Here is a 21,063-nt window from a genome sequence, read left to right as displayed (position 1 = left end):
TTATTTTTCCCTTGATGTGTATAAGAAAAGTTAAGACAGTTCAAAGCAATTCAGAGGCATTCACTATTGGCCACACAAAACCATCACCATGTAGTTACGAAAAACTACAGGGAGAAACAGACCATGAAAAATTCTACTTTCCCTTCCGAGTACTGAAGTGCATTCACCACTAAAGGGCCAGAGAGAATTAATGCCCTCCTTTAACATCTTCATTTAAAGTGAACAAAGCAGCTCATGCTTCCATATACCAATCTGTCTAAACTTAAGAGCTAGTGCTTTTCACTAATTCTGCAACTCATGCTGCCCTTTAATTCCAGCTAATAGCCTTCATGTGGTATTTAGGTAGAATTTAGACAGCACAAATGTTTATACAGAAGATATTTGCAGGAAAAAAGAAAGAAAAGAACTGACCTGATTAGAAGTTGCACAATGGGCTGGAAAGATAGACTAGTAATTAGTTTTGGGTTAAAAGCCGTAATGTGTGCTCTGCTTATTTACAATACCCAGTAGAAGTTCAAATTGTGCAGACCCAGAATTAGCAGTTTTTTCATTCATTCATTTTAACCATGGCCTTGCTGGAAGATTCATAATATTTAACTGCTGTTATTTATATTTTTATTTATACTAAAACTCCAAAAGTGTTTTTTTTTATACTGCTTCAGACTTCCACATTAGGACTACCAAATGTTATGATGATGATGACATGGATGACCAACATAGTGTAAAAATACTTTCGATACATATGCATACAAAGTCTCCAAATTAAGTCTCCAAATTTTTTTCTTAACAAAGTTGCTCCTTTAAAAAAAAAAAAAATAATCAAAATCTCACAAGATGTTCTGGTTTGAAACCCTTCAAGATTTTCAAATAGGAATGTCAAAATGTCCAAATATTTTGGCATTCTTGTATGAAACCTTAGGGATGAGGCTGCCAAATATTATGACATTTTGTTTTCTGACCTTTGTACATTTTTCATTTCTAAAATAAAAATGTTTAAAAAACAATGAATATTTTAAAATGTTTTAAAATTTATTTTAAAATGATGGCTCTTGCTACCTAAAATTGTTGCTAATCAGACTGCTATGTTATGTATATTATCTGTTTACTACAAATGTAGCCTTGTGGTACATTTCACTTCCTTCCATATTTCAGATTTTAATAATCTAGATTTAAAGCTTTGATTCCCTAATTCTAAATGCATTTGGGGCTCCCTGTTTCATGTACTGTATATAACCAATACATGAATCATTATTATTATTATTATTATTATTATTATTATTATTATTATTATTATTATTATTATTATTATTATTATTATTTCCACACCAGTAATGTAAAGTAACCTTCTTCTCCCTAATGCTATGAAAGTATAAGATTTCAACTACCAAAAATCTCAGGCAGGATGACATCTGGATACCACAAAGTTGAGAAAAGTTGGCTTAAATTATGTCACTGAAAATAAGTTCAAAGTTAAGATGAGATATTTAGGGTTAATAAACTCAAATTAATCCCTTCATATTAAAAAAAGAGCAACTGATGAACAGTACATAAAATCAAGCCAATCATTTAGGGCCAAAAAACAGCTGTAACGGCAAGGACATTTTATTTTTGTATTTTGATTATTCACTTAGTAGCAGCAGCTTACAATGGGCATCATCAATTCACTGACAGAACTTTTCAACTTTTTGAAAAAGGCCCAGTGATTGAGGAAAAAAGGTTGCATACATCATCATAGATAAGAGACAATAAAGGGAAAAGAATTGAGCTCACACATAAAACATGTGGAAGCTAGGCAAGTATCTAAAACCTGTGCAGGTTGCAGATAGAAGACCTAAAATATCTTTTGATCACATTAGTCAGGAATAACGGTGGTGGTTGAAGACATAAAAATGATAGAGGCTGATCCAGAGAGCCATGACAATTTATTTATTTATAAGATTTACAAGGCTGCCCAACCAGGGTGGCATATAGCACAAAAATAAACAGTAAATCAAAGAAGGAAACAGAGAACTCACATAACATCAAATAATATATAAATACCAAATAGAAATTAGCAGCCAAACATGTAACAAAACAATCGTGGGGAAATTTCCACTAAGTTGACCCCTAATGCATGGAGGAAGGGCAATGTCTTAACGGCTCTCATCTGACTATACAATCAGGCTACTCACATATACGAAAGGTAGAATATAATTAGCTTTTAATGTCTGTAATTTAGACAAGAAAGCCAGTTTGGTGTAATGGTTAAGGCACCAGGCTGGAGGTTGTGATTTTTAGTCCTGCTTTAGGCACAAAGCCAATTGGTGGCTTTGAAGGTAGTCTCTTTCATTCCAAGGAAGAAGGCAAGGGCAAACCACTTCTGAAAATGGACCAACTACAGAGGTTGGTCCAATCAGTTACTAGGAATCAATAACGAACATTAAAAGATATTCACAAAAGTCTCTTAACTGAATGGCATTCTTATATAGTGATATGTTGCCAAAATGAACATAGATGTCAATGTAGTATTCTTGACGTCTACACTGAAATGGTTTGTCACTGCCTTCTTTAGGGATGTTTTCTGATTTTGCCATCTAGCTTACAGTCCTGGTGTTCATTGTAGGTTTTCCCATCCAAGTATTAATGAGGGCCAACTTGTTTAGCTTATCAGCCAAAATTCCATCTAGTGCTTCCTCCTGCTATAGGCACTGAAGGTATATATACAAACACTGAAATTTAAGTAAGACACAGGAAACGCAACAACTATACAAATGCCATACATTTAGAACTTGGCTGTCTGATTTTTAAAGACACATGTATTTAAACCAACCCTGTATAAAAATTAAATTTTAATTTATAGTGTTTATCTTCATATCTTCACACCAAATACTCTCTTAAACCTCTGTACTCAATGACCTAGGGAAATCACTGCATGTGACATTCTGAAGGACAAAATTGTTTCATTATCTAATTTTATAAAATGTCAGTCTCCAGTTTGTACTGTAGAAGAATGCAGGGGACATAATTAGGCAGAATAAACCAATAATCAACTTTCTGCCTATAAATACATGATTGTTCAAAATACCAAAATAACTCAATGATCTTCAATATAGCATAAGAGGTTAATTTATATAGTTAAAGGTTAAAAGTCTCATTTACCATGATCAAAGTGATCTCTACTTTAAGAGTGTTTATAATAACTAAAATAAATCTTCAATGCAAGATAAATTTAATGACTATATAAAAACAGTTCTTTTTATGAAAGTCAAATAACAGGAGGTACAGTATATGAGGATGTAATGTTACCATTAATTAAATAATGTAAACTGATTTTTATGATTCATTTTATATGGACCTATGGGTAGATGGAGAAATATACAGATTCACCATAATTTAATATATACTGTTTTGGGGCCAAGAAATAGAACTTAATCACTAAATGGCTCACACCACAGAGGCAATTTCATGAAATTCCATAAGACATGATCACTATAGGGATGACTACAGTATGTTGGTATCAAAATAGGGGTGGTATCATTGTGAACTGCTCATCAGTAAAACTGAAATAGATTTCACCATCTGACCAGAAATGAAAGGAAAAGGCAACGAGTTGATTCCTACAGAATCTGCAGAAAATCGACTCTTCTTATAATTAGCTTATTATAATCCATTTTGAGTCAGATAATTATATAAAACTATACACTATGTTGGCTTGGTAACTGAATGAAAACAATATTACAAGAAGAACTATAACTCTAATGGTCATTGCTGTAGGAAAAGAAAATGGAATAGTAAAATCTATTGATTTGATTCACTAATAATACCAAACACTTCTAATTAGTCAGATTTTTTTTCAGTTGATACAGAAAACAGAGGTATCTGAGACAAACATAAAGAGTCATTACTATTATAGAAAAATAATACTTTTTTTTAAAACATCCAAAGACAAAAGAAAAGAAGAAAAGAAATGTTTTCTGTCTGTTTTTTCCAGTTATTAATAGTTCCTCTCGAGCATCTCAGATATTCATATACATATTATTGTTTGGAAAATCAAAACATATTTCCTTAGTCCAGTGCTCTTCAAAAGTATGGATTTTAGCTCCCAGGATTTTCTAGCTATTAGGATCCTTGGTGAGAAGTTTGGGAATAGTAATTTACCAATTGGAGTATACTGAAATTTGGGAAGTGCAATTCTAAAGCAGTAATGAATACTTCTGAGTTAATTCTGTAATTTGAGATCAAGTGCTGAACTTCAGTATATTTAATTGTAGCAGATAATATAAAAGATATTTACATTTCATCTGCTAATTACTACTTCACCATTAGGCTTCCACAGACGGCCAGCAAAAATAGTTGTTTAGTGATACCTCTTGGTATCATTTAGTCTGACAGCCTCTGTGGTGGGCTTACATACGTGGATACCAAAAGGGTTTCCACCATACCTTGGCAAACATTTCCTTGAATTGGTGAGAATATCCCTAAAAATCCTAACAAAATATGCTTTTTCAAAACTACATTAATACCTAAAAGAAAAAGAAACTTGTACCGCCTACTAAAAATAGTCTTTTATCCCTGCATTTATGTCTAGAATCAACAAAGTGTTCTTTCTTTTTAGTACAGAGCAAGGGGAAGGAATGTTTCAAGGACCATCGTTTCAACAACTAATACAATGTAATTAAAAACAGAATAAATTACAGCGATATGTTTAAATGCACGTTACACCTGCAATACATACAATCAGAATATTATACAAACCAGTGATTTAATGTGGTGAGAAAAAATATCCATATTGCATCTATTTGGCCTAATGTGATAGATTTTCTGGCAAACTATATGTAACAGTTTAGTATTATATGTAGTCAATATGTCCAAATTAGATATTACGTAGAAAATTGAGTTTCAAAGACCTTGTTTTGTCAGCACAGAAGAGAAGAAGGAACATTGCAAGCCAGAAGTACATACTACTAATTTAATTTAATTTAATAATTTAATTTATATACCGCCCTTCTCCCGTAGGACTCAGGGCGGTGCACAGCATATTAAAACAGACAAACAAAATACATCAAAGAACAAAAAAAACCCCATAAAACCAAATTAAAAGCCAAATATTCGAAGCTGTGTGTCGATTAAAATTTTCTTAAAATCATCTCTACCTAAAATCCTCCCTAGGTCAGGCCCGCTTGCTGGAAAAGCCATGTCTTGAGGGCGCGGCGGAAAGTAAGGAGATCCGGAATCATCCGGATCTCGGGGGGTAGTTCGTTCCAGAGGGTGGGGGCACCCACAGAGAAGGCCCTCCCCCTGGGGGTCGCCAGCCTACACTGCTTGGCCGACGGCACCCTGAGGAGGCCNGCTTTTCACTAATTCTGCAACTCATGCTGCCCTTTAATTCCAGCTAATAGCCTTCATGTGGTATTTAGGTAGAATTTAGACAGCACAAATGTTTATACAGAAGATATTTGCAGGAAAAAAGAAAGAAAAGAACTGACCTGATTAGAAGTTGCACAATGGGCTGGAAAGATAGACTAGTAATTAGTTTTGGGTTAAAAGCAGTAATGTGTGCTCTGCTTATTTACAATACCCAGTAGAAGTTCAAATTGTGCAGACCCAGAATTAGCAGTTTTTTCATTCATTCATTTTAACCATGGCCTTGCTGGAAGATTCATAATATTTAACTGCTGTTATTTATATTTTTATTTATACTAAAACTCCAAAAGTGTTTTTTTTAATACTGCTTCAGACTTCCACATTAGGACTACCAAATGTTATGATGATGATGACATGGATGACCAACATAGTGTAAAAATACTTTCGATACATATGCATACAAAGTTTCCAAATTAGTTTTTTTCTTAACAAAGTTGCTCCTTTTAAAAAAATAATAATAATCAAAATCTCACAAGATGTTCTGGTTTGAAACCCTTCAAGATTTTCAAATAGGAATGTCAAAATGTCCAAATATTTTGGCATTCTTGTATGAAACCTTAGGGATGAGGCTGCCAAATATTATGACATTTTGTTTTCTGACATTTGTACATTTTTCATTTCTAAAATAAAAATGTTTAAAAAACAATGAATATTTTAAAATGTTTTAAAATTTATTTTAAAATGATGGCTCTTGCTACCTAAACTTGTTGCTAATCAGACTGCTATGTTATGTATATTATCTGTTTACTACAAACGTAGCCTTGTGGTACATTTCACTTCCTTCCATATTTCAGATTTTAATAATCTAGATTTAAAGCTTTGATTCCCTAATTCTAAATGCATTTGGGGCTCCCTGTTTCATGTACTGTATATAACCAATACATGAATCATTATTATTATTTCCACACCAGTAATGTAAAGTCTTCTTCTCCCTAATGCTATGAAAGTATAAGATTTCAACTACCAAAAATCTCAGGCAGGATGACATCTGGATACCACAAAGTTGAGAAAAGTTGGCTTAAATTCTGTCACTGAAAATAAGTTCAAAGTTAAGATGAGATATTTAGGATTAATAAACTCAAATTAATCCCTTCATATTAAAAAAAGAGCAACTGATGAACAGTACATAAAATCAAGCCAATCATTTAGGGCCAAAAAAACAGCTGTAACGGCAAAGACATTTTATTTTTGTATTCTGATTATTCACTTAGTTACAGCAGCTTACAATGGGCATCATCAATTCACTGACAGAACTTTTCAACTTTTTGAAAAAGGCCCAATGATTGAGGAAAAAAGGTTGCATACATCATCATAGATAAGAGACAATAAAGGGAAAAGAATTGAGCTCACACATAAAACATGTGGAAGCTAGGCAAGTATCTAAAACCTGTGCAGGTTGCAGATAGAAGACCTAAAATATCTTTTGATCACATTAGTCAGGAATAACGGTGGTGGTTGAAGACATCAAAATGACAGAGGCTGATCCAGAGCCATGACAACTTATTTATTTATAAGATTTACAAGGCTGCCCAACCAGGGTGGCGTATAGCACAAAAATAAACAGTAAATCAAAGAAGGAAATAGAGAACTCACATAACGTCAAACAATATATAAATACCAAATAGAAATTAGCAGCCAAACATGTAACAAAACAATCGTGGGGAAATTTCCACTAAGTTGACCCCTAATGCATGGAGGAAGGGCAATGTCTTAACGGCTCTCATCTGACTATACAATCAGGCTACTCAGATATACGAAAGGTAGAATATAATTAGCTTTTAATGTCTGTAATTTAGACAAGAAAGCCAGTTTGGTGTAATGGTTAAGGCACCAGGCTGGAGGTTGTGATTTTTAGTCCTGCTTTAGGCACAAAGCCAATTGGTGGCTTTGAAGGTAGTCTCTTTCATTCCAAGGAAGAAGGCAAGGGCAAACCACTTCTGAAAATGGACCAACTATAGAGGTTGGTCCAATCAGTTACTAGGAATCAATAACGAACATTAAAAGATATTCACAAAAGTCTCTTAACTGAATGGCATTCTTATATAGTGATATGTTGCCAAAATGGACATAGATGTCGATGTAGTATTCTTGACGTCTACACTGAAATGGTTTGTCACTGCCTTCTTTAGGGATGTTTTCTGACTTTGCCATCTAGCTTACAGTCCTGGTGTTCATTGTAGGTTTTCCCATCCAAGTATTAATGAGGGCCAACTTGTTTAGCTTATCAGCCAAAATTCCATCTAGTGCTTCCTCCTGCTATAGGCACTGAAGGTATATATACAAACACTGAAATTTAAGTAAGACACAGGAAACGCAACAACTATACAAATGCCATACATTTAGAACTTGGCTGTCTGATTTTTAAAGACACATGTATTTAAACCAACCCTGTATAAAAATTAAATTTTAATTTATAGTGTTTATCTTCATATCTTCATACCAAATACTCTCTTAAACCTCTGTACTCAATGACCTAGGGAAATCACTGCATGTGACATTCTGAAGGACAAAATTGTTTCATTATCTAATTTTATAAAATGTCGGTCTCCAGTTTGTACTGTAGAAGAATGCAGGGGACATAATTAGGCAGAATAAACCATTAATCAACTTTCTGCCTATAAATACATGATTGTTCAAAATACCAAAATAACTCAATGATCTTCAATATAGCATAAGAGGTTAATTTATATAGTTAAAGGTTAAAAGTCTCATTTACCATGATCAAAGTGATCTCTACTTTAAGAGTGTTTATAATAACTAAAATAAATCTTCAATGCAAGATAAATTTAATGACTATATAAAAACAGTTCTTTTTATGAAAGTCAAATAACAGGAGGTACAGTATATGAGGATGTAATGTTACCATTAATTAAATAATGTAAACTGATTTTTATGATTCATTTTATATGGACCTATGGGTGGATGGAGAAATATACAGATTCACCGTAATTTAATATATACTGTTTTGGGGCCAAGAAATAGAACTTAATCACTAAATGGCTCATACCATAGAGGCAATTTCATGAAATTCCATAAGACATGATCACTATAGGGATGACTACAGTATGTTGGTATCAAAATAGGGGTGGTATCATTGTGAACTGCTGATCAGTAAAACTGAAATAGATTTCACCATCTGACCAGAAATGAAAGGAAAAGGCAACGAACTGATTCCTACAGAATCTGCAGAAAATCGACTCTTCTTATAATTAGCTTATTATAATCAATTTTGAGTCAGATAATTATATAAAACTATACACTATGTTGGCTTGGTAACTGAATGAAAACAATATTACAAGAAGAACTATAACTCATGTGGTCATTGCTGTAGGAAAAGAAAATGGAATAGTAAAATCAGTTCTACTATTGGTTTGATTCACTAATAATACCAAACACTTCTAATTAGTCAGATTTTTTTTCAGTTGATACAGAAAACAGAGGAATCTGAGACAAACATAAAGAGTCATTACTACTATAGAAAAATAATACTTTTTTTTTTAAACATCCAAAGACAAAAGAAAAGAAGAAAAGAAATGTTTTCTGTCTGTTTTTTCCAGGTATTAATAGTCCCTCTCAAGCATCTCAGATATTCATATACAAATTATTGTTTGGAAAATCAAAACATATTTCCTTAGTCCAGTGCTCTTCAAAAGTATGGATTTTAGCTCCCAGGATTTTCTAGCTATTAGGATCATTGGTGAGAAGTTTGGGAATAGTAATTTACCAATTGGAGTATACTGAAATTTGGAAAGTGCAATTCTAAAGCAGTAATGAATACTTCTGAGTTAATTCTGTAATTTGAGATCAAGTGCTGAACTTCAGTATATTTAATTGTAGCAGATAATATAAAAGATATTTACATTTCATCTGCTAATTACTACTTCACCATTAGGCTTCCACAGACGGCCAGCAAAAATAGTTGTTTAGTGATACCTCTTGGTATCATTTAGTCTGACAGCCTCTGTGGTGGGCTTACATACATGGATACCAAAAGGGTTTCAACCATACCTTGGCAAACATTTCCTTGAATTGGTGAGAATATCCCTAAAAATCCTAACAAAATATGCTTTTTCAAAACTATATTAATACCTAAAAGAAAAAGAAACTTGTACCACCTACTAAAAATAGTCTTTTATCCCTGCATTTATGTCTAGAATCAACAAAGTGTTCTTTCTTTTTAGTACAGAGCAAGGGGAAGGAATGTTTCAAGGACCATCGTTTCAACAACTAATACAATGTAATTAAAAACAGAATAAATTACAGCGATGTTTAAATGCACGTTACACCTGCAATACATACAATCAGAATATTATACAAACCAGTGATTTAATGTGGTGAGAAAAAATATCCATATTGCATCTATTTGGCCTAATGTGATAGATTTTCTGGCAAACTATATGTAACAGTTTAGTATTATATGTAGTCAATATGTCCAAATTAGATATTACGTAGAAAATTGAGTTTCAAAGACCTTGTTTTGTCAGCACAGAAAAGAAGGAACATTGCAAGCCAGAAGTACATACTACTACTCTTTCTCTTGTTTGCCACTCTGGATGCTTTTATCATTTTGTGGGTTTCTATATGCTTCAAAAACATTGTGGAGAAAAATAGCAAGAGGAAGGTATATTGCAGTGGTGGCGAAACTTTTAGAGACCGAGTGCCCAAACTGCAACCCAAAACCCACTTATTTATCGCTGGGTGCCAGGTGGGCATGGCCCACTGGGTGGGCGTGGCTGTGGTGGTCATGGCAGATTGAGTGGGTGTGGCCAAGGTGGGTGTAATCATCCCAATGTTGCTCATGGGGAGGGATGCCTGTGGAGGGTGGGCAGGGTTGGGGGAGATCCAAGGGGTCTCTGGCAGGTGGGGCAGGAGGCAGGAGGCTCGTCCTGCAGGGTGAGGTGAGGCAGGGCGGGGGTGCCATTGCCATGGGGCAAGGCAAGGGCTGGGGTGGCTGCTACCTGACACCATCGGCCCCCGCACAGAGGCCAGCAAGCACATGGGGGCTGACAGTGTCCATCAGCAGCAACAGCCTGCGGGACCCTTGACTGGCGCACTCTAGGGCTCCGCAGCCCGCCGCCAGCAGTTCAAAGAAGCTGCCTCTGAGCTGGATGGCCGGCCGACAGCTGAGGAGGCGATGCAGTGGGTCGTGCCCAGGAAAAGAAGAGCATGCGAGGCCAGGAGGGACGGGACGGGGGGAGGGAAACCAGCTGTGCCGGGATGCATCCGGCCACGTGGGACCTCGATGAGTTAGCAGGCACCTGGTTGAAGAGGGACAGTTGCCATCTCCAGGGCATGGCATGTGTGCCTACAGAGAGGGCTCTGTGTGCCTCCTCTGGCACGCGTGCCATAGGTTCGCCACCCCTGGTATATTGAATATGTTTGCTGCCTTGTTATTTGTAAAAAACAAATTGGATGCCAATAAAATAAATATAAACAATTTTAAAAGAGCTCACCTGAAATCTTTAATTATAAATCCAGTTTAGTATTTGTTGTGAATGTACCAGTGTAATCGTGTACCTAAACCTTTCATGGATTAATATACTTAGTCAAAGAAAAAATAATGAAACTTAAATCTGATTTTTTTAAATAAAAAGTTACTTTAAAAATTAAATAAAATTCAAACTTAAAATTTGAGTTTAAAATTAAAATTTCCAAAAACGTTCAGAGAAGTTTCTATTATAATTTTTAAAAATATTATTTTTTTTAATCAAAGATTTTTATAAGTCATGTTAATCCGGCTCTTCTTCATTTTCCTATTATTTAACAAGTCAGAATATAAGCATGCTAGCAATATTCCATTATTAACTTGAACGGAGTCAATGTTTTCTATCTACTTGTTTCATACCCAACATTCAAAGTTGCAAATATCTTGAGACTTTTTTTGATATTATTTTAAAATCATAGCTTTTGTGTTCTGTATTAAAAGCCATTGTTAAACAATAAATAGAGCTTAAAAAGTTAAGCAACAACAAGAAAGTAGTTTATTCCTTTCCCCCCAAATTTCTAATGTAGCCTACACTTTTTAAAGATATGGGTAACTACTGGGGCTATTGAAATCAAAATATGAGTATGAAAAAATAGACGCAATAAAAAATGCAAGGTCAAACTAAAATATATAACATAGATGTATGCCATTATTTATAATTTTAACATATTAATATATGAAATCACTTTTGCAGGTTGCAGTTTTAACTGCTTTAAATAATTCACTTTTATGATTCAGCAAGCACTGCTGATGCGATGCAATGCAATGTAAAAATATTGTATACTTTCTGCAGCTTTTGAATGGAAATATAAGTGAGTTTGAAAATTAAAATAAGTAAAACAATTGCAAAGAAACAACAAAAAACAAGGAAGTCAACAAACTCACTAATCACTGTGTTGAAGTAAGTCACTCTTAGGCCTTATTACCAATTTATCTTTTTCAAATTTAGTCTGCCTTAGACTCTTCAAAAGATTATTTTTTAATTCTGTTTAAAACTTAATTGCATTTTTATTTTACCTTGGGGAGAAATCCACAAAAGTTATTAAATTACTAATTGGCTTTTCTCTTTTTCTCTCTCTCCTTACAAACAGAAACAGACACTGATACTAATCTAAAGAGGATATGCAAACAAATAGAAAGAAAGCTTCATTCTTGCACAGTCAGCTATAGATTTAAATCAGGTACAACGTGTGCATCTTACTGGCAAAACTCTTGACATCAATTGACTAAACTCCTACTTAAGGCTCTCAGATATATGACATCTCACAGCTAGAAGGTGCAATTACCTTTTTATAATGACTATGGTTTAATTATATGACTTTTTTCTTCCAACTCTACAATAGTTCAAAGAATCTTTTTGCTTTGCATTTCTTGTCCTTGAGGTTGGGCAACTATTGCTTGTTGACATAACTGACATCTCTGCATTCAGAAATATTGTTCCTCAATAATGCCTCTCATGCAGAAGCCAAGATTCCACTTCGTACTAAGCTGCTTGGTTTCTCTGCTGGATATACAAAATAAATGGAGCATTCTATCTCTACTTTACTAACCACTCAACTACCTGCATAACTATAACTCACAATAGGCGACTAACTTTTCTTAGAAAAAAAACCTGAGGGAAAGTAATGGCATTGTTTATAAAGCGATCCCATGGTGACATGTAATTGAATCCAAATATCTCCATTCATCCACAGAACTTAATGGCTTTTTCTTCTTTCATGAATGTCATTCCCTATCTGTATTAGATTTCCAAGGACTCACAAAATGTCAAATTTGAGGAGAGGAGCAAGTAGGCAAAAAGTGAGAGGAAGACATTGTATGAACAGAAATCCCCTCATATTGTACTAGATGTAGCTCATAGGCAGTAAGCACCTTAGTTCCAAAACAATTTTTGCTGCACTTTATAGTTCATTAAGCTTGAACATTTAATTAGTCAAATTAGATAGGGCAGAGTTTAGCTTCATATTATTAGGTGAGTCAGTGTGGTTTAGTGATTTTATTTATCTCTAATATTGTGCCAATCTCTTTCAACCCAACCTACTTGACAAGAATTTTTATTGTGGGGATTAAAAAAAAGGAGAGATCTTGACCTTCTCTACAAAAGATGGCATATAAATCTAACAACTAAACAATAATAAATATAAGTATTACTGAATTCCATTGAGTAAATGTTGGTGAATGGATCTTCAAGGGAAAAATTATACATGAGGAAATGTTTCAAACTAACATTTCTGCTTTTAATTTTTTAAACTTTTACATTTTTATAGTAGTCATTTTTTTCTGCCTAGTTATTACTTAAATATTGAAAACCAATAGGTAGTTCACAAAATAAATTCTGAACAGTCACTACAATTTGCTATTAATGTTGCTACAGATTCTGAATAAATCAGTTCAATGTTGCTACAGAGATATTGAATAGGCCAATTCAGACAGGTAAAACATAACTGAAAAGGAGCTTGCCAATAACACTGGAGCAACTTTTTTTTTCTGTGAAATGAATCAAGGAAAATTAATTTAGAAGATAAAAATGCTAATAACTAGGGCTTTTCCCAAAAAATCTCTTGTTCAACAAGAACAAAAAGGGAGAAATTCTAAATATTCGCAATATATAAAATACTAGTCGTAACTGTGCAACAAAATTAGAACAAACAATAGCAAGGCTTTTAGAAGGGTATATAAGGCCAAGACAGGAAAGGAATAACCATAGTGATAAAAATATATATTTTTTTTAAAAATCCCAAGTTAATCAACTTGTGAAATATTTGGACAGTATTTCACAAAGCTGATTAACCTGGCACTCTAAAATAATTTTTGATGAAAAAGAATTAAAACATTGAAGCTTCCAAATTATCTAAGGACTGCCTATTGCTCAGTCTTTCAGTCAGGTTAATTGCTTCATTGAAATTTGATTTGCTGAAGAACTGTTTTCAAGCTCATAAAATCAAAGGTTATGTTGTTTCAACTGCTAAAGTTTAAAATTAATTTAAAAGACAGAAGGATGAGAAATGAGAAAACTGCAAGAAGCAGTTATACCCTAAGGCAGATAATACCTCACTGTAAAATTGTTGCACTGGACAAATTCTAGTGGAACTATTGTAATAGTTGGTACTACTTCTATAAAAAAATTATTTCTAAACTCTGCACTAAGTGAGCTACTCCATTAAAAGAAAAAAGATATAATTAAAAAAAATATCCTACCTATATATAGTAGCAGAATAATTCTGCTAATGTTATCTTGTTAGAACTCCAAATTGTTTTATATCTAACACCTGTCCTATGGACTATCAGTCCACTGAAGGTTTGGCTATCCCAATTCTTTATGGTGCTTCCCCTGGGCACTAGGCCAGAATGCAAGGTGAATTTATCCAAAATACATTCTGTTACCCAATGACTAATACAATAGTTGCTCATTCATTTATTTAAAATATTTGTATGTTTGTCCTAGAGCACAACTTTGTGCAGCTCCTAGAAATAAAATCACAAAACCATAAAAACAGAAATTAAAAATTCAGAACCTCAGTCATTCTCCTGGGATGCCTCAATAACCACCGATGGGTTCCCATCACTCTACCTGAAGGAAATAGATTATCTGGAGCATTTTCAATCAGATTTCAGGCCAGGACATGGAGACTACTAATTGCACTTGGGCTTAGCTCTGGTGGAACTAGGATTGTTGTGTTTCAATTGTCCTGGTCCTCTTTGATCTTTCATCAGCTTTCAAAATTACAGTATTTTTTTTGGCCCAACCACAGGGATCAGGAGTGGCAGGTAGGGTGTTGCAGTGTTTCTCCTCTTTTTTCTATAGCTGGTTCCAGATGGTTCTGATGGAGGTGGGTCAAGTCTAAAGCCCCATCTACCTGAAGTTCTAAATGGGGAAGCTCTCCACTGGACAGAACAATGACACAATTTGAGTTTCTGCTGGATCACAGCCTTGCCCAAACAGCATATAAAAGCTGTGGTCAGGGCTTTTCCTCAAATTTGTCTGATGTGCCAACTATGCCCTTTCTCAGATTGGGAATCCTTTCTCATGTTTACTCATGCTTTAGGCACCTTGTGTGTGGATGTCTGCAATTTGCTCTATATGTGGGTGCCCATGAAGACCATTTGGAAATTACTGCCTGTGCATGGAGCCCCAGACTAAGGGAGATTGACAGTTATTTTATGTTTCTTCCATTTGCGAATAATCGCACCAACTGTTGTCACCTTCTCACCAAGCTGCTTGGCAATAGTCTTGTAGCCAAGATCCCCAAACTTTTGGGCACTATAATATAATAATAATAATAATAATAATAATAATAATAATAATAATAATAATAATAATAATAATAATAATAATAATAATAATGATGATGATGATGATGATGATGATGATGATAATAATAATAATAATAATAATAATGATGATGTTGGAAGGGACCTTGGAGGTCATCAGATCCAACCCCCTGCTCAGGCAGGAAACCCTATACCATTTCGGACAAATGGCTGTCCAGTCTCTTCTTAAAAACTTCAGGGTTGGAGCATTCACCGCTTCTGGAGGCAGGTTGTTCCACTGGTTAATTGTTCTAACTGTCAGGAAGTTTCTTCTTAGTTCTAGGTAGCTTCTCTCCTTGATTAGTTTCCATCCGTTGCTTTTTGTCCTGCCTCCAGGTGCTTTGGCGAATAGCTTGACTCCCTCTTCTTTGTGGCAGCCACTGAGATATTGGAACACTGTTATCATGTCACCCCTCGTCCTTCTCTTCATTAAACTAGAGAGTCTCAACATCTTTTTTACATCGTGGTGACCAAAACTGGATGCAGTATTCCAAGTGTGGCCTTACCAAGGCATTATAAAGTGGTATTAACATTCCACGTGATCTTGATTCTATCCCTCTGTTAATGCAGCCTAGCACTGTGTTGGCTTTTTTGGCAGCTGCAGCAACCTGCTGGCTCATATTTAAATGATTGTCCACAAGGACTCCTAGATCCCTCTCACAGTTACTACTATTGAGCAAGGTACCCCCTATAGTATACCTGTACATTTGATTTTTCTTGCCTAAATGTAGAACCTTACTTTTTTCACCATTGAATTTCATTTTGTTAGATAACGCCCAGTGTTCAAATCTGTCCAGATCCTCCTGTATCCTAAGCCTGTCTTCTGGAGTGTTGGCTATTCCTGCCAGCTTGGTGTCGTCTGCAAATTTGATGATTTCCCCATCTATCCCCTCGTCCAAATTGTTGATGAAGATGTTGAAGAGCACTGGGCCCAGAACACCCCACTACACACTTCCCACTATGTAGTGCACCCCACTACACACTTCCCTCCATGTAGATGTGGTTCCATTGAGGACCACATGCTGAGTACGGCCGGTCAGCAGGCTATTTTTTAAATTATAATTTATTTAACCCACCTGTTATGTTGAAATTCTATATACAATTACAGAATTATATACTTGTGACGCTAACTGAAAAAATGAAGTACAGGTCCAGGACCGGCAACTTGATTGTTAAGTGAAACTGTGATTGTGCTTATGATTTTACTTTAGCTTTCCTTTGCTTTACACAGGTTGTAAATGCAAGGACTGGTTGCAAAGTTAGTTTTTCATCACCGTTGTAGCTACAAATGGTTGCTAAATGAGGAGTACCTGTAATTTGCCAAGGAAGGCCTAAAAGTTATTGCTAAAATGGATATTGTTAATTTGCAAGAAATCTGAAATATTAAGGGCCTGAAAAAATGTTAAAGAAGTTTCTTATAATGTTAGGATGAGACTAATTCAGCAAAGTACTTCCTTCCCCATATATTTACCCATCTCAAGTTGGTGGCCAACTTCATTACATAGAAAATGTAAAATCATGAGACACATATATCATAAGGATTTGTCCTTCTATTGACCTTTTTTTTGGTTTAACAGAATAACAGAAAAGAATACCAAATTTGGAAGGGATCTTGGAGGTCATCTAGTCCAACTCTCTGCTCAGGCAGGAAACCCTATACTATTTCAGGCAAATGGCTGTTCAGTCTCTTCTTAAGAATTTGCAGTGTTGGAGCATTCACAACTTCTGGAGGCAAGTTGTTCCACTGATTAATTGTTCTGTCAGGAAATTTCTCCTTAGTTTAACAACTATACCTTTGTTTGTAAAGTTTGGTACTATAGTAGTAGTACAATTTAAAAAAGAGAATGTGATTTTAAATATATGCCACCATTTTGGAACTTAACATTAAATTTATCAGTATGTGATGAATTATGAATGTATTGTGCGTGAACTATAGCAAAAACAAACACAATTACCCTTTTCAGTAGAAACCTAGTGTCATCATAGATTTACAGCTTTGGATTGATGTTTGCTTTCTGTTTAAGAACTCAATAATTATGGACATAATGGAAACTTTTGATTAATATTATACTTTGTGGTCATGGTTTAATGTAGTGTCTAAAAACTGAGCTGCTTATTTTTGCATACATTATGCATTTCTTGTTTTCTCTTGTTCATATCTTTTGTTCTATTTGTATATTAAAATGATTTTTTTAAAAAAATGCAGAACCGAATGCTAATTAAATTCTGAACAAATAAGGCTGATAGTGAAGAGCATCCAAAATAACCCAAAATTTCTAAATGCATTTATACTTGTCTATGTGCCCCAAAGATCATAAATTCATAAGATCATAAACCCAGAAACATAAATCACAATAGCCTATTATATTCAGTTTACCATGTTCTGGCCAAGGTAGTCACAACCAAGAGAAATATCAGGTTTTAAAAAAATAAAACTCGTAAAAATTCATCACAAATTTCCAAACATATTTTAATCCTTTGGTTTCCAAGTATTCAGTTTTTGTTAGTGAAGAACACCAAGAAATTCCAACATCGAAACTAATTTCAAGTTGAAAAGTACCTTAAATTTGTTTTCAAATAATATGTTCATTAATAAATGTGATACCCAGTGAAATTTCATTTCAACAGACTAATGAAAGGGCATCAACTATTCACAAATGTCTGTTAAATAAGTAAACAAGAATGGCAATTTATACTATTTGTACAATGATGCAACTAGGCAAACTACTCAAATTTAATTTGTACCAATTTATATCACTTAATGCAATAATACAAATGGTTCAGTCCTCTTTACTGTATTATTAGTATTTGAGGCTTTAACTGTATTATTAGTACTTGACACCAGGAAGCCATTCTAGACAACTCAATTTCTGTTACAGAGTCTGTAGAAGACATGTGTTTTCTGTCAAAACCACAGTTCCTTGTAAAGATTTAAGGCCCCTGTTTTTCCCCATGTTCCTGAGACTATAGTGTTATTTAACTGTTTTGAGGTAGGAAAGGTTTTATCTAAATTGGACTTAGTGTTTCCTTGTGCATATTTTTATTTACAAAACTGTAAATTGGTGAATATAAGACCACATTTCTCAGGCTGAGTTAAGCCATAAACCTTACTTCTGATTACAATAAACTTCTACAATATAGTCCTCGACTTACAATTTGTTTAGTGACCAAAGTTACAATGGCATTGAAAAAAGTGACTTATGACCATTTTTCACACTTATGACTTTTGCAGCATCTCCTGGTCATGTAATCAAAATTCAGATGCTTGGCAAATCACTCATGACAGTTGCAGTGTCCCAGGATCATATGATCACTTCTGACAAGCAAAGTCAGTGGGGAAGCCATGTTACAACCATTTTATAACTTAATGACTGCAATGGTTCAGTTAACTGTGGTAAGAAAAGTATAAAATGGGGCAAAATTCACTTAACAACTGTCTTACTTAGCAACATAAATTTTGGGCTCAATTGTGGTTGTCAATTGAGGACTACCTGTATTACTTATACAGAACATAAAGAGTTGGTATTAAATCCAATTCATCAGTGAATTATTTTGTGAAACACACATTTCTGATTGAATCAATTTTCTTCCTAACTCAATTGTAAGCAAAGATTAGAAGATGCATCCACTATTCCTTATATATTATTTATCAAGAACAATTAAACAAGTATGTTTATATTTTATGCACAACCCCTTAAAAGTAGGCCCATTTGTACCAAAGACCAAGACATCAAAAATAAATCTAGCTTGTTCAGACAAAAACAACAAAATTTATTCAAAAAGTTTCTAAAAGATTCCTTTGTTTCTTACTTTGCAAAAGTAAATCAAACTTGGGCAATGTACTTACTTATACAAGGTGTGGTGGCAGGAACAATTTAACATAGCTTTTTAACCAGCAGTAAAAAAATAATATAAAATTTCTGAGAGTTACTGATTTGAATACTGCTTTAATTATATCATGTTTCAAGAAACAATTTCATTCTACTTTTTTTTATTTTAGGTGACATGGATATCAATGAAAGTTTTGCTTCCTTCTGTCAAGCAAAAGTAGAAAATTACTGAATTTATCCAGTCTGTATATTACTGGCAGATACCAGCATTCCTGTGACAGCTATGTTCAAAACACAAAGGTTAAATTACAGAAATGCAACAAGCCATTACTGTACTTCTTACACATGGCAACCACCACACCTTTGTCAAAGATAGCAAGTTATTTTACTTCCGCTAGCCCTATTTTTTTCCCCTCCTCCTCTATTTTTGAGCAGGCTTAGCAGAATAGCAAGGAAACAGTGTTAGATACGGAAGCCAGAGGGTGAATTTCTGTAAACCCTTGGACACTTCCAATAGTTATATGAACTGGCACCCTTCCGTGCAAAGTTAGGCCTTGCCAGCACACGCAACACACACTCCCATGAAGGATTGCAAATATACTGGGCGGAAGATGGGAACTGGCAAGATAAGATAAGAAACAATTATGCTAAGTATGATTCCTCCCTGGGAGGAAATACTCAAGATCAGCCAGCGGCAGCTACCAAAAAACAGTGTGTGTAGTGGGGAGACTGGTACAGATTGATAAACCCTGGGAATCCAAGCCAACCACCTTCAGCAAGTGGGGCATTGCTGAAATCAGTCAACGATGGGGCAATCAAATGGGACTAGGACGGTGGAGATGACTAAAACCCCACACCACACCAAAGGTCTGGTCTCCAGAGCGCCAACAGGTAACAATGTCAGTTTATAGCCGCTGAAAAGAAAGAAGTTTCAGTGACGGCTTCTAAACTGGAAATGCGGCGTAAGAGGCAATCCAAAAAGAGCCAACCTGGATGGCATCTTGCTAGGACCTAGTAGGAGGCATTACAAGGGGGATCGCCTGGTGGTGAGGGGATGAGGCACCTGAACTCGTGGCCAGAGAGTAAGAGGCTGCGGTGGAAGGGAAAATAAGCGAACTACAGACATAAATCTGTGTGATTTTACTAAGAGGGATGGGACCCAGATCTTTCCCCGGCACCCTATAATACTCACGCCTTGTCCACCAGCTCCCGTACTTTCCACATATTGAGCATCGTGGCGGTGGCGCCGAGAGATCCTCTCCCGGTCTAGTCCCCTCTTAATTCACCAGACTTCTTTTTCCCCTCGGAGGTCAACTAGCCGCTCTTCAGCCACGGCACCGCCAGGCCTGGCCCGTCTAGCCTTGCCACCTTCCCAGCTTCGCCAACGGCACAGAGAGACAAACTCGGTTCTGCCTCCGGAAACCGGCAGCTCATGATCGCAAAGCCTGCTGGGATGTGAAGTCTGGATGCAACGAAGTACCGAACTGTAAGAAACGACGTTGCCTGTTAGAAAATAAGGAAAGGCAGAGCATTCCATCGCATGGCATCCTGGGAATCTTCCGGGCTCTTCTTCTTATTGGAAGGATTTAGAAAAGGATCTATCCCGCACTGTTTGCTGGGAATTGAAGTTTTAATTAATTGCTTTCTTAGACGCAGAAGAGTTGGGTTTAGTGGAAGTTATTTCTGATAAAGGAAGTTGTAATGATGCAACTTTAAGTAAACTGTAAATTCAAGGTTTCAACAATTGAATATCCATGTAACTGTGTTTGTCTGCCAAAAAGGAACAAGGAAGAGAGATAATTTTTAATTTCGTATTTTTGTTTCTATGTTATTCAAGCTTATTCAGAGATCCGAAACTGGAATCTTTATTCTGAAAGAACCTAAATAAGTCCTAATTGGACACAAAGCTATACTTATAAATTAAACATTATGTGTACTTTTAATAACAGCAAATTATTTCCAGTTAGCCGGTTCCACTTAAGTAGTTATTTTCTGGCATGCCATCACAAGGGAAAATTGAGACTTTGTTTAATA

The 21,063-nt window shown here is 35.2% G+C and overlaps 1 protein-coding gene across 1 annotated transcript in view; it reads right to left on the bottom strand.

Moving 5' to 3' along the window:
* The window catches only part of CLINT1 (clathrin interactor 1), a 74,059-nt gene extending 53,546 nt beyond the window's left edge, over window positions 1–20,513 (bottom strand). The window contains exon 1 of the mRNA XM_015832119.1: window positions 20,222–20,513. Within this exon, the coding sequence (XP_015687605.1) occupies window positions 20,222–20,262 (41 nt within the window). The 5' untranslated portion in view covers window positions 20,263–20,513. The remainder of the gene's footprint in view (window positions 1–20,221) is intronic.
* Between the last annotated feature and the right edge of the window lie 550 nt (window positions 20,514–21,063).

This window comes from Protobothrops mucrosquamatus, unplaced genomic scaffold, assembly GCF_001527695.2.
Source record: "Protobothrops mucrosquamatus isolate PMUCROS unplaced genomic scaffold, P.Mucros_1.0 scaffold_306, whole genome shotgun sequence".
NCBI lineage: Eukaryota > Metazoa > Chordata > Lepidosauria > Squamata > Viperidae > Protobothrops > Protobothrops mucrosquamatus.
The sequence above is the reverse complement of the archived record's forward strand: the minus strand, read 5'-3'. Positions and strand labels throughout refer to the sequence as shown.